The sequence below is a fragment of the Mustela putorius genome, unplaced genomic scaffold (genome assembly GCF_011764305.1).
Source record: "Mustela putorius furo isolate JIRA1106 unplaced genomic scaffold, ASM1176430v1.1 tig00000508_pilon_pilon_pilon, whole genome shotgun sequence".
Classification (NCBI taxonomy): domain Eukaryota; kingdom Metazoa; phylum Chordata; class Mammalia; order Carnivora; family Mustelidae; genus Mustela; species Mustela putorius.
This window is the reverse complement of record NW_025421402.1, coordinates 6,832,613-6,857,319: the sequence shown is the minus strand read 5'-3', so window position 1 is coordinate 6,857,319 and position 24,707 is coordinate 6,832,613. Positions and strand designations below refer to the sequence as shown.

General features: G+C 35.5%; 1 protein-coding gene across 1 annotated transcript in view; it reads left to right on the top strand.

The window, feature by feature from the left end:
* Positions 1–4,055: 4,055 nt before the first annotated feature.
* LOC101693115 (complement factor H-related protein 5) overlaps positions 4,056–24,707 on the top strand; it is a 35,243-nt gene continuing 14,591 nt past the window's right edge. Inside the window, exons 1-2 of the mRNA XM_004756477.3 lie at positions 4,056–4,238; positions 23,239–23,421. Coding sequence (XP_004756534.1) covers positions 4,157–4,238; positions 23,239–23,421 — 265 coding nt within the window. The 5' untranslated portion in view covers positions 4,056–4,156. The remainder of the gene's footprint in view (positions 4,239–23,238; positions 23,422–24,707) is intronic.

The following is a 24,707-nucleotide window of genomic DNA, read 5'->3' as shown; positions in this document are numbered from 1 at the left end:
CTGCTTCCCCCTTCTCTCTCTCTGCCTGCCTCACTGCCTAGTTGTGATCTCTCTCTGTCAAACAAATAAATAAAATCTTAAAAAAATTTTAATGGGATTATGAACATTGGGGAGGGTATGTGCTTTGGTGAGTGCTGTGAAGTGTGTAAACCTGGCGATTCACAGACCTGTACGCCTGGGGATAAAAATATATCTTTATAATAAATAAAAAATTAAAAAAAAATAAAAAATAAAAAAAATAAAATTCTGTAAAAAAATTTTTTTAAATAAAAAATAAAAAAATGAATTACGGTATTTCTACAAATTAAATTTTGGAGATGATTACTATAAATTAACTTTTGAGAAATACTTTGTGAATGGAATTTTATTCTCCCAGAATACCAGAAGAAAAGAAATCTGTTTTATAATCAATTGGATTTTTGTTGATTTGCTAGTGACATTAGAAATATTATAGCATGATGTTTAATTTCTAATTAACAGGACTTCTTAATAGAGTATAAACTTTAATGTGCAACTGATAGCAACTACATTTTTATGACATAAATAGAACCTTATATCTAATCTACCAAAACTTGGTCATGTACTCAGCGACTTTTACATATGTATTATTCCCTTTGATATTTATTCCCTTTGATTTTTAAATACATGTCAAAACTGAACTAAACAGAAGTTCTCAGGTATCATTTTATGTTTGAATTTCATTTGAATGATGACATATAAGCTGACTTAACGGGTTATATTAACTAGGTTATTAACCACTTACTTTCAACTAACTACACACCATAGTTAAGACTTATTTTATTTTCCCCAAGAATGATCACTTCCCTCTTGCAGTACATAATAGATATTTCAAGAAAGAGATAGCTTAACAAAAGAAATTATATTCTACCAAATACGGCATAGTATCATTACATTTAATTGTGTTCCATAAATCTTCATTAGAGACAAGGAAAAGGTTAATTCTAAGAGTTTCCTCAGTCCAGAGCAAAAATTGATAAAGTTTTGGAATAGGGTAGCCCCACTTATCTGAAGGGGTTACATTCCAAGATTCCCAGTGGATGCCTGAAATCACAGATAGTATTGTGTCACGGAGAAGAAGAAGTCCGTGTCACCGCAAGAAGTCGCAGGGAAGACTGAGAGAGAACTGTGGGGAATTAAGAAAAACAAGAGACAGAAAGCTGGAATCAGGAGGTCTCCCATTCTCCAATAGTCTGCATGATTCTTTATGTTCCATATATGAGTGAAACCTTATGACAGTTGTCTTTCTCTGATGGACTTATTTCACTTAGCATAATACTCTCCAGTTCAGTCCACGTTGATGGGAATGGTAGGTAGTCACCCTTTCTGATGGCAGAGTAATATTCCATTTTATCTGAACCATATCTTCCATATCCATTCATCTGTTGAAGAACATCTCAGCTCCTTTCACAGTTTGGCCACTGTGGACATTGCTGCTATGAATACTGGGGTGAAGGCACCCAGTCTTTTCACTTCCTCTATATCTTTGGGCCAGTAGTGCAATTGCTGGGTGGTAGGGTAGCTCTATTTTTAACATCTTGAGGAGCCTCCGTACTGTTTTCCAGAGTGGCTGTACTACTTTGCATTCCCACCGACAGGGCAAGAGAGTTCCCCTTTCTCTGCATCCTTGTCAACATCCGTTATTTCTTGTGCTGTTGACTTTAGCCATTGACAGGTGTGAGGTGACATCTCATTGTGGTTTTGATGTGTATTTCCCTGATGATAAGTGATATTGACCATCTTTTCATTTGTCTGTTGACCATCAACATGTCTTCCTTGGAGAAGAACCTATTCATGCCTTCTGCACGTTTTTTAATTGAATTATTCATTTTGAGTTTTTGAGTTTGAGAAGTTCTTTACATTTTGGATATTAATATAGTCAGATTTTGAAAGAATAGAATTATTGAGAGTTCATCTTTAGATCACAACAAAATTAAACAAGAACACTTACATAATAAACCCAGTGCTAATCACAGGTGCTCTCCTTCATACTCATCACCCTTTAAACCATCCACCTGCCCACCACCTCTAGCTACCCTCAGTTTATTCTCTACAGTTACAAGTCTGTTTTATGGTTTTCCTCACTCTTTTCTCCACCTATGTTCATCTGTTACATTTTAAAAATTCTTCATATAAGTGAAATCATACAGTATTTGACCTTATAAGAAATCAACTTAAAAGATAACTAGAAAATCTCCAAGTTCCCAGAAACTGACACTTCCTCAGAAATTTTATTTTCTTATTTTTTATTTGTTATTTTAAAAATTAAAGTGAGACTTGTAAATATTGCTGTGTGAATTCACTAAGCCTAGAGAAGAGATAAGGAAATGGACTTTCACATATCCAGTTGTCTGATTTATGATGAAAGTCAGAATAAAGCAGTGTCCTAGGAAAGAGATGATATTTTCAGTAAACAGTGCCAGAAGAATTGGATCGCCATATTTTAAAAATGTATCTGTCGCCCTTCATTATACCATACATAGAAGTCAAATGCAGTCTTAAATGTGAGAGAGAAAAAAATGCTTTTAGAGGAAAGTGTCATTGTGCCCTAGGATTCGGCAAAGAATCCTTAAATAGCTCACAAAATAAGCTAACCCAGTAGAAAAAAAAAACTGAAAATTTGTTCTTTTTTAATATTTTAAAAATATAGTTTCTTCTTAACCTCCAAACATTCTCTTTTCTTTTTTCATTGCAAATGTATATCCTGTGACCTTTACAAGGAAATGTTCTCCTATAGCTAGAACAATGAACATGCAAGGGGTCTTAATGACCCAGAATTGTTTTCTCTTAGACATACCAGTGACTCAGCATGACTTTGTGATTTAAACCCTCTGAAAAACTTCCAGTTCAAAAGCAGGCTACCTTTGTCAGTTGGACTTTTTATGAATATATTTGGAAAAATGAATCAAGCATAATTCATACAGAGCTGTCTTTATCTCAACCATCTCAATATTCATCAACCCGGTACTTGTTTATATGCTCTTTATGCATATTCTGTTTCAATAAAAGGTTTAAAAACTCAGTGTTCAAATTTCTTGATTTTTGAATTATTAAATGCAGTTATGACCAAGGAGAGTGATCCTGTTGCTTCACACACATATTTAAAGAAACCCCAAAAGGAATAATTTCCTGGATTGTGGGAAAAGCAGGCCAGCACTACATTCTAGGCAAAGCTTGCTCACACTGGTCTGGGTCTTGTTTTGAAAGCATTGACTCACTCCGGTTTTGTAAATGATTTTTTTCAATATTATTTTATTTTTTCAGTGTCCAAGATTCATTGTTCATGCACCACACCCGTGCTCCATGCAATAGGGGCCCTCCTTACTACCCACCACCTGGCTCACCCATCCCCCCACCGAGAGTTTCTATTCTTTCATCTTTTGAGGGTTTATGAAATCCAGAGGATATCAGCAGTTACTGCTTTGCACATTCCAAGAACTTGAACGTGTTCCAGCAGAGAACATGCCTGGGTTAATGAAACAAATGAGGTGCACATACGCTGTGGAATATTTTGCCTCCATCAGAAAGGACGAATACGCAACATGGACGGGACTGGAAGAGATTATGCTGAGTGAAATAAGTCAAGCAGAGAGAGTCAATTATCATATGGTTTCACTTATTTGTGGAGCATAACTATGGCATGGAGGACATGGGGCGATAGAGAGGAGAAGGGAGTTGGGGAAATTGGAAGGCGAGGTGAACCATGAGACTATGGACTCTGAAAAACAATCTGAGGGTTTTGAAGGGGCAGGTGGTGGGAGGTCCGGGTACCAGGTGGTGGGTATTATAGAGGGCACGGATTGCATGGAGCACTGGGTGTGGTGCAAAAATAATGAATACTGTTATGCTGAAAATAAATAAAAAATAAATTAAAAAAAAAAGAAAAAAAGAAAAGCAGGCCACAGCATTAACATTCAGTGGGAATGCTGGAAGAATCAGATTCAAACTCTGACACTAGTGGGGTTTGGGGTTAATTTTTTTCTTCTACCTTGCAAAATTTCTGAGGGGCGGAGCATCTGGTACTCCCTTTAATTCCCGAGTTGTGTTTCAGTTTCCTTTTGAGCAAGTGCTTTCCTGCGCTAATCACATTTCATAGAGGAAGAGAACTTGACATCGTGTGAGCACTCTCAGCTATTAAATGTACCCCTCAAAGATCCTCAGAATGAGATTTCCAGGGGAGATCATTTGGCTTATATTGTGGGCTGTTTGTGTTTCAGAAGGTAAGGGTAGAAGAAGGAAAACTTTTTCCTATATTATAAAATATTTGCTAATATGCTTTTCACTGTGATAATAGGAATTTGGTCTAGAAAATGTGATTTAATTACTGTTCTCTAGCTTCATGTGTGTGAGTGGCTTTTGACATTACTAAGTTTAAAAAATTGTAAGTACCTTATTTAAATGATATGATTATTTATCATAATTTTTGATTTTCTTAAGATTTTATCTATTCATTTGTGAGAGAGAAACAGAGAGGCAGAGAGAGGACAAGCAGGGGAAGAGGCAGAGGGAGAGGGAGAAGCAGAAGCCCCGCTGAGCTGGAACTCTACCCTACACCACCCCACACACACACCCTGGGACTTCGTCCCAGGACCTGAAGGTCATGACCTAAGCCAAAGGCAGACACTTAACCATCTGAACCACCCAGGTACCCCTCAAAAACTGTTTTAATAAACATTTTGGAAACTGTAATTATCATAATAATTTCCGTTGAAATTATCATAATTTTTTCTGCTTCGAATTTTCACCAAAATGTTTTGGGTGAAGGTATTAAGAAGTATATGAACATATATAGAACCAGAACAGAAATTAGACAATAGAAGCCGTCAAATCATCCAATGATGGGATTTATTTCAGAGATTGTTTTTAACTCTCTCTAAAGAAAAATCCATGTATCATTTACAATTGATATTGCCACAGCATTAGAAGTCTTGCAGACAAGGAGGCATTACTTGTATCATTAGAATGAAAATATCACATAAATTTGAAAAACTTGAACATGCAATGTGTGTAACACTGAGTTATTCAAAGGGGTTTCTTCCTGTGGTATATTTGAGATATATTCTAGATCAGTCGTTAGGAGTAGTGAATATGAATGTACAAAGGTTTTTTTCTGGTATCACAAGACAATTGCCAGATTTATAATTAAATCTAATTCTAATCCTCCTTCTCAATAGATTAAAAAGTTTCTTTGGAGGAAATTTGGTTTCTAATTCATAATAGGTAACTAAGTTATGTGATAATATTTGACTGACATTTTTAAACCAAATTAGTTACCTATCATTCATCAATTTCCAAAACTTTTCACTAAGTCAGCAAGTTTTGACTGAACCCTTACTTCATGTCAGCCTCTAAGCATTGAGAAATATTAGCCAATAACAGAAAATCTCTCTCCCTGAGCATCTTTCAATCTAGAAAATAAAGGTCGATATTGCTTTAATTATATCCTTTAGTCATTTTTGTAAGGTTTATTCAAATGTATTTAATTTTTATCTAGGGTAGAGCCTTTTTTTCAGCTTTACATTCTAATATACTACTGCTTGATTTTTACCTTGGAAACCTCAAATCTAGTCACCTTTTAAACTAGGTATTCCATCGTTCCTCTGCACACATAAATTTTGCAGTTAGTACTCAAAAGTAAAATATTGTATTGGCAAAGACTTCCAGGACCCTGTTATAGTTACCAACAATACCAAATATCTTTTTCTTTTTTAAAAAGATTTTATTTATTTACTTGACAGAGAAAGAGAGCACAAGCAGGGGGACCAACAGACAGAGGGAGAGGGAGAAGCAGACTCCCTACTAAGTAGGAGCCCAATGTGGGACTCAGTCCCAGGACCTTGGGATCATGACCTGAGCCAAGGGGAGATGCTTACTTAACCAACTGAGCCACCCAGGAACCCCACAAACCTCTATTTCTTTACCTAAGTGTTTTTTGTCTTTTCTTTAAAAGGAATACTTTCAGTGTCTCAAAATTTACATATTGTTTGCTGAGGCTTTATGTAGATATCATTTGTCACATAAGTAAGATGTGTTTTATTTGTAGTTCATGTTTAAAACTCAAGAATTGAGGCCAAGTTTAATTAAACGGTTTAAGAGGTTACAAAGTAGAATAGGAATTAAATCTGTGAAATATGTAATAAAAATTAAATCATAGAGATTTAAACTCCTTACTTACATAACTGATTCTAGCTGACTCATTTTATCTGTATTTTATATTTCATCAAAATGCGTTTAACTATCATATAGGTTTCTTCTAGTTGAATACTGGCCTGAATACTATCACAACCTGCTTTCTTCAAAGGAGCTTGGCATTTTAGCTTTCATAAATAGGCTCTGGTCTGTTTAAAACTGAACATTCCTCAAAAAAATGCTACTCACCAGTAAAGAGGAATAACAGACAATAGCAAGAATTTATTGGCCCAAGTTTCTCAGAGACCAACTAGTACCTTTTTAATGTGATAGGCTCTCTGCATTCCCATTGCCATTTGTATAATTGCTTCCTTATAAAACATCATGTTTGCAGGAGTCCCCACAGGCTGCTAAGAATCTGGTCAGATTTACAGGGCAGAGTTGAGAATAACAGCCCCTTAAACATATCACATACTCTTTGAAATTAGCCACAGCCCAGAAATTCCTGACTGATAAATATGAAGAAATTAAAGCCCCTTGAAACATGTCCATGTATACACGGGCTATTTTTTGTGGAGAGATATATGTGTTATCTAATTCTGGAAGTTTAAAGGGCAAAAAAGTTCTTTAATTTAGGACTTAGAATAGAGATCAAAGCTAGATGATTCTCTTCAATCAGTAGAGGAGGAAAAGGAACTTTATATATGGTTTCAAATTTGAGTTAATCCTAAAAAGGAAAAAATAATTGACATTATGAATCATAAGAATTAATTCTAAACTATCTTCTTTTATGAGGTTATATGTGAATGTAATACATGGTTATCGAAGCCAGACAACTTGAGGTAGAGGTTTTTAATCCAAATTCTGTGTTTCCATTCCAATATCATAATAAATTTTCTCCTTTTCCTTTCACCCAAACCCCCCATTTTCAGAGATAGTTGTGTGGTGCTTACCTTTATGATGTGATTTAAAGTTGTGTATTGACCCAACTGCCTTCAATATTCTCTCTTCTTCAAAAATATGAGATCACCAGATTGAACAAACCTGAAGTTTATGTGGAATGACAAATACTCTGAACAAATACTTTAGAAGAGTGAAAGCTAGTGTTCCTCACTGCAGTTCACTGTGAATTATCAAAGTTGGTAAGTTCTCTGGAGCATTTTAGTGAGGAAAGGTAGAAAGGGAAGATGAGGGTGAAGAACTGGACTAAGCAAGTCTGGCACGTGGGGTATTCCTGAGGAGGGGAGATCCGAGCAGGAGAGCCCCATGAGAAGAGTCAGAGCAGATGCCCCAGAATGTCATGAGAGGGAGAGGTCAGCCGAAGCAAACCTTGTCTAGAGAACACGCATGCTACTCTTCCGCCTGCACGTAATGTTCAACTACAACTGAATTATTGAGTATCACTGAAATTATTCTTAGCCAGAAGTAAGTTCCCAAATGACAACGAATTAGTAAAAGTCTTCATTTTCGACCTTTGATTGCTAGGGCTTGAGCCAAAGTCTAAATCGATCCACTTTTCTTTGCTCAATCCCTGATTGTAGAACAGTCTTTGCACTTTTCCTTCTTCCCAGCAATGCCTCCGCCTCCTTACCGCACACAACATCCCCCACCTGCCCAGACCTGTGAGATTCTTGCAAACCCATCTCTCCTGTGCTCACTTTACCCATTTAACAACTTTAACTGGTTCCAGAATATGGCGCATAAAAAGGAAATGAAGTAATTGGAGATGAGAGGAAGTGTTACAATTCAGCCGAATATTATAAGGAAACATTATAAAAATGGCTCAGAGAAATTAATGTAATAGAACAGAAAAAAAAATCACAAAAATAACAGAAGGAAAAGGGTAAAAAGATTTTACAGAGCACTGCTGTTTGCTTTGACATTTTAACGCAGCGCACCAAGTTTCTCAAACCTTGTTGACCAAAAATGTAATAGACGGAAAGTGGTTACTGAAATGTTCACTTCATAGACTCTCAAAAGTTTTTATTTTTTGAACTAAACTAAAATCATTCCTGACTTCAGAATTATAAGTTAAAATTTAGGACATGTGGACAAGACATACAATGGAATTACAGATATCAGAGTTTCTTGAGTTTATGCCGTAGAGCTGTAAGATCACTAAATAATTGTTCCCAAGTCTTATCTATTACATTTGCTACCATCCCTATGCTATTTCCTGAGGTTGTCTATAATCTGCAGATATAATGGGTAGGCTCCATGAGAATTTTCTAGTCATCCATTCATTTTCTTATTTCGTTTCTTTGTTCATTCAATGATCATTTTTTGAGTGCCTGTTAAGTGCCAGGCCTCATGACCAGCATTTTCAAAAACACCATTTTTAGTAGGGAAATCAAAAGGAATGGTTATTGTATTTTATTAATATATGTATCTTATCATATAAGGTATTGTGATGGAGATAAGCAAAAGAGAGACTATAGGATCATTTAGAGGAGGCAAGAAACCCAAATAGGAATGAGAGGATGGAGTGGGATGGGGTTGAGGAGTTGATATGTGAGAGCCTGAATGAAGAGAGGGAAATCATGATGGCATCTTGGGTAGGTTTTGCAGGTTGAATAGGAGTTAACCAGATAAGGGTGATAGGAAGGAGGACATTTAAGACTGAAGAAACATCAATTGGTGTACAAAAGACTAACAGTAGATCTGCAAAAATGGAGGCTTGAGATCAGCCCCCACATTTCTAAATCTTCCATCAATGGCATTTCCACAAGTGCTGCAGGTGTAACTGGGTATAGTGTGTGTTGTTTTTCTTCTTTTTCTTTTTCAATACTTATCCTTCAAGATTGTCATGGAGCACTGGGTGTGGTGAAAAAATAATGATACTGTTATGCTGAAAATAAATAAATGAAAGAAAAAAAAATAAACATACTTTGAACAACAACAACAAAAAAAGATTGTCATGAGAATTATTCAGATGCCAAATCATTCCTGCTAGAGTTTTCAAAGGTCCTCAATTACTGTCACCCTCTGACCCAGCTCCATTTTACAACAACCAGTTGGTATAGACTGTTTTAAAAAGCTGCCGTTTTGACTTGAACAATAATCAGCATTAGGTTTTAGTGATCCAAACACTACACATTCCACGAAACTTGATTTCAGTGATGTATTCAAGCTGTATCCTGAGAGTAGCCTGTTTCAGCCCTCATTACTGCATACTTGTTTTCTGCCTGACTTGTTTTTCCTAGTACCTGTTCTCCCATTTTTTTTTCATAACCCTGGAATTATCTTCATGGTATTTACATGGTTAAAATTTCTGAAGAAATTGTAAAATCATACTTCCAAATTTTAAAATTATTTTATTTCTTCAAATGCCCTAATAGTGCAATATAATCTCTCTTTTTCTAGAGTTAATTTTTAAAACTTCATTTGTGGACACCTGAGTGGCTCAGTCAGTTGAGAAACCACTTCTTGATTTCAGTTCAGGTCATGATCTCAAGGTCATGAGATCGATCCCTGAATAGTGCTCTGCATTCAGTATAGAGGGGCTGAGATGCTCTCCTCCCTCTGCTCCTCCCCCCAACCCCTTACCCCTGTTCACATGTGCACACAAGTGTGCTCCCCTCCTAAATAAATAAATAAACTCTTTTAAAAAATTAAAAAAAAAATAAAACCTTTACTGCAACTGATGTTTTCTTTATATAGATATATATTTAATTGGCCAAATACCTTTAATTATTCTCATGTTATTTACAAAATACTTTGAATATGTTTTCTTTTAAAAAGCTAATTGGATCATATATATATGCACATATAACTAATGCATATATACCAATGAGAAGTTGGAAAAGAATTTTTATATAAAATATCTACTTTTGTTACTTCCATTTTGTCCATTTGATTTTTTTCTAATTTGATTTTTAGTTTCTTAATAATATATTTTAATATCTACATTTAAAATTAGACCAGCTGAAAGATAGAATCTCCTGGTTTTTTTTCCCCAAATTATTTTAGAAAAACAGAGTAATTGTATGAAGAGAACAACTTAAGTCTGCCAAAGCAATCTGGTACACATCTCATTAAGATTTTCTTAAATATATAATTTATCATGATTTATTTCATTTGATTAAGAATACTTATCAAATAACAGTTTATAGATACACTGATTTAAAAACAAGTAATTAGGGGCCCCTGGGGGGTTCAGTGGGTTAAAGCCTCTGCCTTCGGCTCAGGTCATGATCCCAGGGTTCTGGGATCAAGCCCCTCGCATGGCATCGGGCTCTCTGCTCAGCAGGGAGCCTGCTCCCTCCTCTCTCTGCCTGCTTCTCTGCCTACTTGTGATCTCTGTCAAATAAATAAATAAAATCTTTAAAAAAACAAACAAACATACAAACAAAAATCCAAGTAATTAGCTCTCTGTTTTATGTTAATAGTATCCCTTTAAAATTTGAAATTGGAAATATTAAATAAATAATGATTATTAAATTATCAAGGATACTAGTTTTTAACTTAAAGAAATTATTTATAACTATGTCCCTCAAATAGAAGCAAAATGAATCCCAGTTCTATCCAATAATAATTTTAAATTACAAAATCAGGCCAAGAGAATAAAATGTTCACCAGATAGTTTTATAATTTTTTTTTACAAATTTAAGTGACTACATAAACATGTAAGTTGAAATATTTGTTGTTTAAACTTAAATAGTATGTAAGACAATAGAAAGTTTAGTTCATTCATTAACTTAGAACTTGAGAATAGAGATATTTTTCAAGAAAAGAAAAAATAGTCATCAGCTAAGCCCTCCCTGAAAATGTCTGTATGCCTTTGAAATACGTTTATGTTACCTACTTAAAGCTGCCAACTTAATTTAAACAATAGTGGTAACTGTAAATTCATGCCAATAATTTGACTGCAAGGGCTGAAATTACTCGTTTTGTCTAATTAAAAAAATTTTTTGAGAAAGTAGTTTAAGTAAACTTTCCTTTTTTTGGTCAATTCAGACAAATAAAAGTCATGTTTTGTAAGATATGCCTAATTCCTGTTAGAACACAAGATAGTGAATCATTGAAATATTTTGTTATGACATGAGCTGATAATGCTCAGTGTGTTTAAGATTAGAACCAAAGCAGACAGGAGGTGAATTTGAGGTTAGAGGATCTGAGTATTACTGAGAATCATTCCTTCTATAAAACAGGATGGAGATGGTCATTCTTCTCAGGGAGCTTACATTTTGTTGGCAGGATAGATGAAATCCTTGTAAAAAGATTGTGAATAATAATTATGAATCGTGAACTGTGTTGGGAAGGAAGTAAAGTAGGGGCTGAGGGAAAACAACAGAGACGGGGTAGTGGGGTAAAAGCCTTTAGCTGGGCTGGTCTGAAGTGGGTCACTTTGAGGACATAATATTTGAGCAGAACCTGAAAGATGAGACAAAGGCAACCACCAAAAGTCTCCAGTGCACGTGTTGCAAGAGAGAAAACAACCAAAAGACCTAAAGGAAAAAAATACATTTGAGATGCTGGACAAAACATGAAAAAACCAGGGAGAATTTGACACAATGAATATGTGGTAGAGGAAACAAGATGATCCCAGAGAGAATGGCAAGAGCCAAATAGGGGGTTCCCAGGGCAGAGTAAGGAGTTTGGAATGTCTTACATGTTAAAGGGGAAGTCACCAAAGAATTTTAAACACAGGAGCGGTGTGACCAATTTTGCAGTAACTCCTGTGTAGCCCTGTGGAGAATGGGAGGATGGAGGCTTGGAGACTGGTTAGCAGGCTGTTTCCCAGTCAAGGTGGCAAAGGATCATAATCAGAGCTGAGATTCTGGAGATGGCAGTAGAAGGATGGACAAATAGGTTAGGACAAATATGGGGTGGTGATACCATTTTCTTACAGTCAAGAGCTGCCATTTAAAATTCATGGAAATTCTTACAAATTACTTGAAGTAAAAAGACTAATCAATAGAACTCTTCCTCTGTAGTAAACATACATAACAGTAAATACCATGAGAAGGTGGTAGGAAGACGACATCAAAGAGATATGTCCCTGTCTTTTATATCTGGTTGCTAAAAGCAGACAAATAAAGTTGAAATTAATAAAATTGAAAAATCAAGAATTATCTTGAAATACAACCAAGAGGGAATGCATTTATCTCAGGCTAGCTAATGGGCTGACCCCATGTATATGTGTCTGTGTATTGATTGCTGTTTTGTGGTTGGATTATTCCTTTGTTAGATTAGTTACTTTTTAAAAAATAATTAAGAGGAACCTGAATGGCACAGCCCGTTAAGCGCCTCGCTGTTGGTTTGGATTCAGGTCATCATCTCAGGGTCCTGAGATCAAGCCCTCTGTGGAGTTCGGAGCTCAGCATAAAGTCAGGTTAACACTCTGTCCTTCACTTCCTCAGCCCCTCCCCCTTCCCCATCCCACCTCCTCCCCACCCCATGCAAGCCTGTGCTCCTTTGCTTTCTCTATCAAATAAATAAATCCTTTAAAAAATAATAATAATTTAAATTGAGTAAATTAATTGATAAAAAAACTTTATTACTCTTCCCTTGTATTAACTTAGTAGGATAGGTAATAATTCTATCAAAATGTTAATATACTAATGAAAAATATTTCTGTATGCACAATATAGCAACATATTTGAAATTTAACTAATTTATTTTTTCAGTAATCTTTATGCCATGAGGTGGATCTGAATTTCTAAACTGAAAAGCACACATATTAGCCTGTAACGAAGCATAAAATTTTCCTATGAAAACATGAACACTAAACTTAAAACTAACAACTACCAAAAGAATCTGGCTTTTGGTCGGGGGGTAGAAATGAGGGAAGTTGGGATCTGTGTTGTTTTATGTTAGGCCATCACCACTATTTAGTGGATAAAAGTATGTTTGCTTAAATTCTAAACAATCAAAATTATACTGTGGAATATTTTCTTAAAATTTCCCTAATATAAATGTGCTAAAAATTTGCTAAAACTGAAAGGAAAAATGACTATATATTAAATCCAACACAGGTGTTAATTTAATACACAAAAGTACAATTTTATATGGAGCTTGAATCAAATGATAAACATTTTCATAATGAATATACTCCATGATGGGTTCCAGCTCAGTTGGTTATTTGCCCCTTGCCTTTTAAAAAGAAATTCTAGAATGGACTGTTAAATGATTGTCATAAAACCAAGTAAAGAAAGGAGTTTAGCAATTAAAGTAAAAATAAATATGTATGGTGATAAGATTCATTGAATTTCACTTTTTTATTTTTTATTTAAATTCAATTAGCCAAACTATAGTACATCATTAGTGTTCAATGATTCATCAGTTGCAAATACCAGCCAATGATCATCACATCAAATGTCTTCCTTAATGCCCATCACCCAGTTACCCCATCCCCCCCCACCTGCCTTATGTAACCCCCAATTTGTTTTCCAAAGTCAAGAGCCTCTCATGGTTTGTTTCCCTCTCTGACTCCCATTCAGTTTTCCTTCACTTCTGCTATGTTCCTCTGCGCTATTCCTTATGTTCCATAAATGAATGAAACTATAAGATAATTATAATGAAACTATAAGATAATTTACTTACTTACTTCACTTTTACTTATTTTTTACTGCAGGTGATACCCTGCAGTTACATCTATGTCTATGGAAATGGTGGGTATCCATCCTTTCTGATGGCTGAGTAATATTCCATGCATATATAAACCATATCTTTTTCATCCACTCATAGGTTGAAGGACATCTCTGCTCCTTCCACAGTTTGGCTATTGTGGACATTGCTGCTATGAACATTGGGGTTCAGGTTGGCTATTGTGGACATTGCTGCTATGAACATTGGGGTACAGGTGTCCCTTTTTTCACTACATCTGTATTTGGGGCATAAATAACCTGTAGTGCAGTTGCTGGGTTGTAGGGAAGTTCCATTTTTAATGTCTTGAGGAACCTCCATACTGTTATCCACAGTGGCTCACCAGCTTGCATTCCCACCAACAGTGTAAGAGGGTTCCCCTTTCTCCACACCCTCTCCAACACTGTTGTTTCCTGTGTTGTTAATTTTTGCTATTCCAACAGGTGTGAGGTGATATCTCATAGTGGTTTTGATTTGTATTTCCCTGATGACAAGTGATGTAGATCATTTCTTTAAGTGTCTGGTAGTTATCAGTATGTCTTCTTTGGGAAAATGTTTATTCATGTCTTCTGCCCATTTTTAAAAATTTATTTATTTTTCAGAGTAACAGTATTCATTGTTTTTGCACCACACCCAGTGCTCCATGCAATCCCTGCCCTCCATAATACCTAGCACCTGGTTTCCCCAACCTCCCACCCGCCCCCCCTTCAATATCCTTAGATTGTTTTTCAGAGTCCATAGTCTCTCAAGGTTCACCTCCCCTTCCAATTTCCCTCAATTTCCCTTTTCCTCTCCATCTCCCCTTGTCCTCCATGCTATTTGTCATGTTCCACAAATAAGTGAAACCATATGATAATTGACTCTCTCTGCTTGACTTATTTCACTCTGCATAATCTCTTCCAGTCTCATCCATGTTGCTACAAAAGTTGGGTATTCATTCTTTCTGATGGAGGCATAATACTCCATAGTGTATATGGACCACATCTTCCTTATCCATTCGTCCGTTGAAGGGCATCTTGGTTCTTTCCACAGTTTGGCCACCGTGGCCATTGCTGCTATAAACATTGGGGTATAGATGGCCCTTCTTTTCACTACATCTGTATCTTTGGGGTAAATACCCAGGAGTGCAATGGCAGGGTCATAGGGAAGTTCTATTTTTAATTTCTTGAGGAATCTCCACACTGTTCTCCAAAGAGGCTGCACCAACTTGCATTCCCACCAACAGTGTAAGAGGGTTCCCCTTTCTCCACATTCCCCCCAACACATGTTGTTTCCTGTCTTGCTAATTTTGGCCATTCTAACTGGTGTAAGGTGGTATCTCAATGTGGTTTTAATTTGAATCTCCCTGATGGCTAGTGATGATGAACATTTTTTTATGTGTCTGATAGCCATTTGAATGTCTTCATTGGAAAAGTGTTCATATCTTCTGCCCATTTTTTGATATGATTGTCCATTTTGTGTGTGTTGAGTTTGAGGAGTTCTTTATAGATCCTGATATCAACCTTTTGACTATACTGTCATTTGCAAATATCTTCTCCCATTCCATGGGTTGCCTCTTTGTTTTGTTGACTGTTTCCTTTGCTGTGCAGAAGCTTTTGATCTTGATGAAGTCACAAAAGTTCATCTTCGCTTTTGTTTCCTTTGCCTTTGGAGACATATCTTGAAAGAAGTTGCTGTGGCTGATATGGAAGAGGTTACTGCCTATATTCTCCTCTAGGGTTCTGATGGATTCCTGTCTCACGTTGAGGTCTTTTATCCATTTTGAGTTTATCTTTGTGTACAGTGTAAGAGAATGATTGAGTTTCATCCTTCTACATATAGCTGTCCAGTTTTCCCAGCACCATTTATTGAAGAGACTGTCTTTTTTCCACTGTATATTTTTTCCTGTTTTGTCAAAGATTAATTGACCATAGAGATGAGGGTCCATATCTGGGCTCTCTACTCTGTTCTACTGGTCTGTGTGTCTGTTTTTATGCCATTACCATGCTGTTTTGGTGATCACAGCTTTGTAGTAAAGCTTGAAATCTGGTAGTGTGATGCCCCCAGTTTTATTTTTGTTTTTCAACATTTCCTTAGCCTTTCAGGGTCTCTTCTGATTCCTCACAAATTTTAGGATTATTTGCTCCCGCTCTTTGAAAAATACAGGTGGAATTTTGATCAGAATGGCATTAAAAGTATAGATTGCTCTAGGCAATAAGACATTTTACAATGTTTATTCTTCCAATCCAAGAGCATGGAATGGTCTTCCATCTTTTTGTCTTCTTCAATTTCATTCATAAGTCTTCTGCCCATTTTTAAAAATTTATTTGACAGACAGAGATCACAAATAGGCAGAGAGGCAGGCAGAGAGAGCGAGAGAGAGAGAGAGAGAGAGGAGGAGGAGGAAGCAGGCTCCCTGCTGAGCAGAGAGCCTGATGAGGGACTCGATCCCAGGACCCCAAGATCATGACCTGAGCCGAAGGCAGAGGCTTAACCCACTGAGCGACCCAGGCACCCCTTCTGCCCATTTCTTGATTGGATTATGTGTTCCTTGTATGTTGAGTTTGATGAGCTCTTTAAATATTTTGGATAGTAACCCATTATCAGAGATTTTATTGGCAAGTATCTTTTCCCATTCTGAAGATTGCCTTTTAGTTCTGTTGATTGTTTCCTTCACTGTGCAGAAGTTTTTTTATCTTATAAAGCCCAATATTTTATTTTTTTTCTTTTGTTTCCCTTGCTTCTAGAGATGTGTCTAGGAAGAATTTGCAGCCTGAGTTCTCTAGGATTTTGGATGTTTCCTGTCTCACATTTAGGTCTTTCATCCATTTTGAATTTTCTTTTGTGTATGGTGTAAGAAAGTGGTCCAATTTCACTCTTTTGCATGTGGCTGTCCCCAGTGTTCCCAACACCATTTGTTGGCTAGACTATCTTTTATCCATTGGATATTCTCTTCTGCTTTGTCAAAATTTAGTTGACCTTACATTTGTGGGTCCATTTCTGGGTTTTATTTTGTTCCATTGGTTGATCTATGTATCTGTTTTTGTACCAGTACTAACCTGTTTGGATGACTACAGGTTTGTAATACAGCTTGGAGTCCAGAATCATGACGTCTCCAGCTTTGCTTTGCTTTTTCAACATTCCTTTGGCTTTGTGGGGAATTGGGGGGGGGAGTCTTTTGTGGTTCCATGCAAATTTTAAGTAGGTTGTTCTAGCTCTGTGACAAATGCTGGTGGTATTTTGATAGGGATTTCTTTAAATGTGTAGATTGCTTTGGGTAGTATAGACATCTTAGCAGTATTTGTTTTTCTGATCCTTGGGCATGGATTGTTTTTCCAATTTTTTGTGTCATCTTTAGGTTCTTTCATCAGCATTCTATAGTTTTTTTGTTTGTTTGTTTGCTTGTTTGTTTGTTTTTAAAGATTTTATTTATTTGTCAGAGAGAGAGAGAGTGAGCACAGGTAGACAGAATGGCAGGCAGAGGCAGAGGGAGAAACAGGTTCCCTGCTGAGCAAGAAGCCTGGTGTGGGACTAGATCCCAGGATGCTGGGATCATGACCTGGGCTGAAGGCAGCTACTTAACCAACTGAGCCACCCAGGTGTCCCAGCATTCTTTAGTTTTCAGAGTACAGATATTTTACCTCTTTGGTTAGGTTTATTCTCAGGTATAGATGGGTTTTGGTGCAATTATAAATGGGATCAATTCTTCGATTTCTCTTTCTGCTACTTCATTATGGGTGTATTGAAATGCAAGAAATTTCCTTATGTTGACTTTGTATGCTACAACTTCACTGAATCATGTATCATTTCTAGCAATTTTTTAGTGGAGTCTTAAGGGTTTTCCACATGGAGTAACATGTCATCTGCAAATAGTGAAAGTTTTACTTCTTCCTTCCCAATTTGAATGGGAAATTTTATTTCTTTTTGTTGTCTGATTGCTGAAATCTATGACTCGTACTATGTTGAATAACAATGGTGGAGAATGGACATTGCTGTCTTGTTCCTGCTGGTAGAGGAAAAGCTCTCAGTTTTTCCCCATTGAGAATTATATTAGCTGTGGCTTTTTCGTATTCAGACTTATGATGTTGTGATACATTCCCTGTGTCCCTACTTTGTTGAGGGTTTTCATCAATTCTGTATTTTTAGTATAACACATGATTATTTTTAAAGCATCATTTCTCTTTGGAATATCTTTATATTTTTTATCACTTTATTATTTTCCTTTAACATACATAATAGCTATAGAACTTGACACTAATTTCAACATCTGGTTTTGCGTGTCTTCTTCTATGAGCCATTTATTTTGTTTCATTTTTTATCATTTTTTTTTTGCTTCTCTGTTTGTCTTTTAATTTTTTACCCAAAACCATACATTTCATATGAAATAAATGTACTGATAATGTTTATATTGTTTACCTCCCATTGACAGGTGATTTCTCTTTCTTGATTTAGCCAAGAAGTGAACTCTGATGGGTCTGGTTTGCACTTCTATTTTGAGTTAGTCAACTACTAGTTTCAAAAGTTTCAAGGTAGAGACCTTCTTGGCTTTTTATCAAGAACCTGGTTGGTCTCTCTTCCCCTATCCCAAGCACTCTGAGAGATTCATCCTGCTTTTCTGACGTTTTGACCTCTGCTTCTAAGTCTCATTCTGAGTGACTTTCAAAGGTAGCAACTGTCTTGATGGCAATACAGTTGTGTATTTGAAACAAGAGTCTTCTCTTATTAGGACTTTCTCTATGAGACTATAGGAACTTCCACTCCACTCTTTTTTTTTTTTTTTAATTTTCAGCATAACAGTATTCATTATTTTTGCACCACACCCAGTGCTCCATGCATCTGTGCCCTCTCCAATACCCACCACCTGGTTCCCCCAACCTCCCACCCCCTGCCCCTTCAAAACCCTCAGATTATTTTTCAGAGTCCATAGTCTCTCATGGTTCACCTTCCCTTCCAATTTCCCTCAACTCCTTTCTCCTTTCCATCTCCCCTTGTCCTCCATGCTATTTGTTACTCCACTCGTAAGAAACTACTTAGGCTCCAGGAAAGCATGCTTATTCTGCAGGGTTTCAGAACTTTTCGTGTTAGACATTCCTCCAAAATTTGCCTAGTTTTTCTTTTTCTCATCATAGTCACACATTCAGGCAAAGCCTTATCTTCAATCCATATCCAGAGTTGGCAAACACAACCAGGTAATAAATGATGAAAAACAATATGTTTGCATGAAACAGGCCCTTCTCTCTCTTTGGTTTAGGTCATTTAATCCTTTTTTATTTTTTTCTCAGAACATCTAGTTCCTTTCAACGTACACACACACACACACACACACACACACATGAGTTTGTTGTTTTTTCAATTTGCATTAGGAATGTTGTTCTGGTCCATCCTATTCCACTATATTTGGAATGTTCCCACTCAAATTTGTATCACCTTGCTGTATTTTATTTTTCTAAATAGAATTTATCTACTGTAATGCAAATCATATATCTCTTTAATTACTTATTTAATAACAAACTTTCTGAAGAGAATGGAAATACCTGAGAACAGGTAACTTGTCTCTTTTTTAAATTATAGTTTTCTCTTCAGAACTTAGAATACCTTTTTGATGAATACATGCAAATTCTCAGTTGATATTCAGAATCACTAAACATCAGACATTCAAACCAAAACCACAATGAAATATCACCTCACACCTGTTAAAATGGCTTTTATCCAAAAGACAAGAGATAGCAAGTGTTGGTGACAGTGTGGAGTAAAAGGCACCCTTGAATATTTGGATATAAATGTAATTTGTGATATGCATATGGAAAACAATATGGAAACTCTCAGAAAGTTAATGAAACTATCATAAGACACAGCAATCCCATTTCTGGGATATATCTAAAGGAAATGAAATAAATATCTTGAAGAAATATCTGCACCCTTATGTTCATTATAACTTTATTCACAATAGACAATATATGGAAACAACCTGCTTCTGTCCATTGATGGGTGAATGGATAAGGTGATGCTATATATATATATATATATATATATATATATAATGGAATATTATTCAACCATGAGAAAAAAGAAAATTTTGTTATTTACTTCAACATGATTGAACCTAGATGATATTATGTTAGATGCGATAAGACAGACAGTCCTAGACAGACAAATATTTCATGATTTTATTTGTATGTAAAATCAAAAAGAGAGAGAAAAATAGAAAAGGTCAAACTCATTGAAGCAGAGAGTAGGATGGTAATTATCAGTGGCTTGCAAATGGGGGGGGGTGAGAAGATGATGGTCCATGGGCTTAAGCCTTCAGTTATAAGATGAAAAATTCTGAAGATCTAATGTACAGCATGATGAATATAGTAGGTAGTAATGTATTGTATATCTGCAATTTGCTAAGAGAGTCAATATTTTTTTAAGATTTTTATTTATTTATTTGACAGAGAGAGACACAGTGAGAGAGGGAACACAGCAGGGGGAGTGGGTGAGGGAGAAGCAGGCTTCCCATGGAGCAGAGAGCCTGATGCGGGGCTCGATCCCAGAACCCTGGGATCATGATCTGAGCTAAGAGGAGACACTTAATCACTGAGCCACCCAGGTGCCCCCTAAGAGAGTCAATCTTAAGCATTCCATCTAAAAAAAAAAAAGTAATTATGAGGTGAATAAACAATTTTGAAAATAATTTCCAAATGCATAGGTGTACCAAGTCATCTCATTGTATACTTTATATATACAATTTTGTCAATTATACTTCACTAAGTAGGAAGAAAACCATTAAAAAAACTAATAAATGTACAAAGATAAGAATCAAAGTGAATAACTATAAAACATAATCAAATAATAAAGGAAGTCATCAAGAATGGAAGAGATTGAAAAATAATCACAAAAGAGAAGACAATTATCCAAATGTAAGGAATGAGTGTTCACCAATCAATAATTGCTTTAAATGTAAATGGATTACACTTACCTATTAAAAGGAATATAGTACTTGAATGAGTAAAATAAATAAGTACTCGCTTTTGATTTAAAGACACAATAGGCTAAAAGTGAAGGAATGGAAAAAGATATTTCACGTGAATGGCAACCAAAGGTATTGGAGGAGCTACACTTCTATCGGAAAAAAATTGACTATGTCTAAAACTGTCTCTCGAAACAAAGAAGGTCATTGTGTAATAATAAGGAGTCAATTCAAAAGGAAGATGTAGCAATTCTCAACATATGAGGATCCAACATTGGAACTCCTAAACATATAAAGCAAATATTGACAGATCTAAAGAAGAAAAATTGGCAGCAATACAATAATATTAGGAGACTTCAATACCCCACTTTGAATAATGGATAGCACACCCAGACAGAAATTCAAGAAAGAAGCCCTAGATTTGAACAACAATATAAACAAAATGGACCTAATAGATATATATGAAATTTTCCACCCAACAGTGGAAGAGTACATTCTCCTCAACTGCACGTAAAAGATTCTATACAGTATCTTTTTCAACCACAGTGGAGTAAAACTAGAAATCTGTAACAGCAAAAAGAATAGGAAAATTCACAGATAAGTAGAAAGAAAACAGCACACTCTCAAACAACAATGGAATCAAAGAAGAGAGAGCAAGAGAATTTTTTTTAAATATCTTGAGACATGGGAGACTATGGACTCTGAAAAACAATCTGAGGGTTTTGAAGGGGTGGGGGGTGGGAGGTTGGGGGAACCAGGTGGTGGGTATTGGAGAGGGCATGGATTGCATCGAGCACTGGGTGTGGTGCAAAAACAATGAATACTGTTATGCTGAAAATAAATTAAAAAAAAATAGAAAAGTACAAAAAAAATCTCGAGACAAATGGAAACAAAAGCACAATATAACAAAATTTAGAGATGCTGCAAAAGCAGTGGGAAGAGGGAAATTTTTAGTGACAAATGCCTACTTTGAAATAGAAAATCTTATATAAACAACCTAACTTTATACCTCAAGGAACTAGAAAAACAAAACAATCCGAAGTTAGAAGGGAAGCAATAATAAAGATTAGAGCACAAATAAATCAAATAGAGAATAATAAAAAAAAAAAACCTCTTCTACCGTCTCCCTAATAATAGTCTGTATTTTCAAATTTATATGGATGTTGGGTCTTTTTGCCTTTTTATATCTTAAAGCAGAAACAATGAGTTAATATGCAGTCTATTGTTTTCTATTACACCTATACAATGGTAAAATTCCCTCTCAGCACTACTTCAGTATCATCTCACAAAATTTTATTTAAAATGTTTTTCTTTTTAATCAATTCAAAGAACGTAATGTCTATTTATTTATTATTTGTTTATTTATTTCTATTTATTTATTTATTAACTAGGCTCTATGCCCAGCATGGAGCTCAACACAGGGCTTGAACTCACAGCCCTGAGGTCAAGACCTGGGCTGAGCATTAAGAGTCAGATGCTCAACTGACCAAAGGACACTGGTGCTGTTTTAATGTCTTTTTTTGAGAAGGGAGTTGGGGGAAATTGGAAGGGGAGGTGAACCATGAGAGACTATGGACTCTGAAAAACAATCTGAGGGGTTTGAAGTGGTGGGGGGGGCGCGGTGGGAGGTTGGGGGAACCAGGTGACGGGTATTAGAGAGGGCACGGATTGTATGGAGCACTGGGAGTGGTGCAAAAATAATGAATACTGTTATGCTGAAAATAAATAAAAGAAAAAAAAAGATTATATACTTTTAATTCTATATCCTCAGTTTAATATTCCAAGTATCCCATATCCAGTCTACTAGGTACCCCAAGAGAAGGAATAAAATTATGAAATGGAATTGTGAAATAAAATAAAATTATGAAAATATATATACTTCATGTTTTTTCCTTTGATTTCTTCTTCATCCATGGGCTAGGCAAAAGCTGGATTTTGTGAATAGATCTGGTAACTGACAGAAGTCTTCTTTATTGTTTCAAGTGAAGTTATACATAATTTGAGAATCATCATTTTGGTCTTAGAAGATAAATGAATGTAAGGTGTTACTCTGTGTCATATTCATCAAACTCCATGCATCTGTATGGTTTTAAGCACCAGGTTATGATGGCAAACATTTCAAATTCTCAGAGTCGTAGTAGCTATGGTGACAGATTCTCTGAGATCATCACCTGATCTGAGATACCCCAATTAGTTAACTGAATGCTGGGGTTGCTAAAGAGATACTGAGTACACAGTATTTAAAACAAGTGCCTGGAAGGAATCCGTTGCCAGTGTAATTCTGGCATGCTGTAGGATTCCAGATCCACTAGACAAACAAACTTCTAATAATTTCCTAGAAGGGATTCTGGATATTTTAAATATTGCTTCTTTATTCCAAAAGAAATTTTAATGAACTATCCTGATTTAATATCTCATGACTTATTTTCTCTGTCACAAGAATTTAGGTGATTTGGGTTTTCTAGGTTTTCATTTATAAATGACTCCTTATTTTTTATATTGTTGTATTACTTAAAACTTCATAAAATGTTTATTTATATGCTTATCTTTTCCTTATACTTTCCCCTTTTCAGAAAGATGTTTAAAATCAGAGATAGCAATTGAAAATGGATTTTTTTCTGAATCTGAATTTGCATATCCCTTGAATAAAGAAACAAAATATCAGTGTAAATCAGGATATGTAACACCAGATGGTAAAACTTCAGGATCAATTACATGTCTGGAAAGTGGATGGTCTCCTCAACCCACATGTATTAGTAAGTAATTTTATGTTCATATTCATTATCCTGATGACTGTTATGCAAAAATTTACTTTACTTTATTCTTCTCTGTGGGCAAGGGCTTACGTGGTTCCCATTTGAAAAGATAAATGAAAAAATATGTAATTTTTTACTATTAAGATTAATCACTTGTAGGGTGGCATATCAGTCCATCTTTCAGTTCAAGTTTTCTTTTACATTAAAACATCCTGTGACTTAATTGATTAATCAATTAATTAAAATAAAACATCCTATGATTTGGAAACTAGTAAGAGAGCCTAATGTGTATTCTCCTAGAAACTCATTTATTTTTAGCTGACATCCTTGTGCCTACTGTACCTGTTTTAAAGTGACTGAACTTTTATGTCAGTCTTTGTTCCTAGACATAAAATTTATATTTTTTAAGTGAAGATCTGGGTCCATAGTGCATAATTTCAATTTAACCTATAGAATTTACATGTTTGATAATTCAGGGTAGGCCCACTTCTAAAAAAGCCTCTCCCTTGGGAAAGATCATAAGCATCTATTTATTTGAGACAGAAATGTTTCCAGATAGTACCAAATGCAGCTGTGTTGAAAGATTTCCCTGTCTCTAGATACAGATTTTTTAAGAACAATTTGCTCAGTTTATCTTATCCTCCAAAGCTACACAGCGATAGTGTGAACTGATATTTAGTATATTCACTTTAAGTAAAGTGGATATTTGAATATCCGTTTCTACTGTTTCCATTTCCTTATTTTTTTTCAATTCCCATGCTTACTATGGGCACTAGCCACAGGAAAAAAATGACAAACTTGTTCCCATATCGAACTCATTTTATACTAAATTGTAATCAGTTATCCATTAAAACACTCTTATTATGAAAGAGAAATCTCTCTCTCACACATTTTCCACTAGTATAGCTTTGCTTTCTTTTTTAAGCTTTAAGGTAGATGCCTACATAACATAGTATAACATTTGAGATGAATTATTAAACCTTTATTAACATCATTCTAGTATTCTGTTAGCAAGAATTGAGACTTTTAACACTTTACTTCCTTATAATGAAAAAAATAGAATTATCTCTCTATTTGATCGTGGTAAATTTAAAAGAATACACAACCATTAGGAATATATTGGAGAAAGAAAATCAGCATATGAACTTTAGAAATTATGTTGTCAAGTACAGTTTTATAGAATGTTTAAAAATTTACTTGCACAGTTGAAAATTAATCTTGAATCAACCAATCTGGCCTATTTGTCACAGTGCTAATGAGTCTGGCAACTTAATTCACAAAATGCC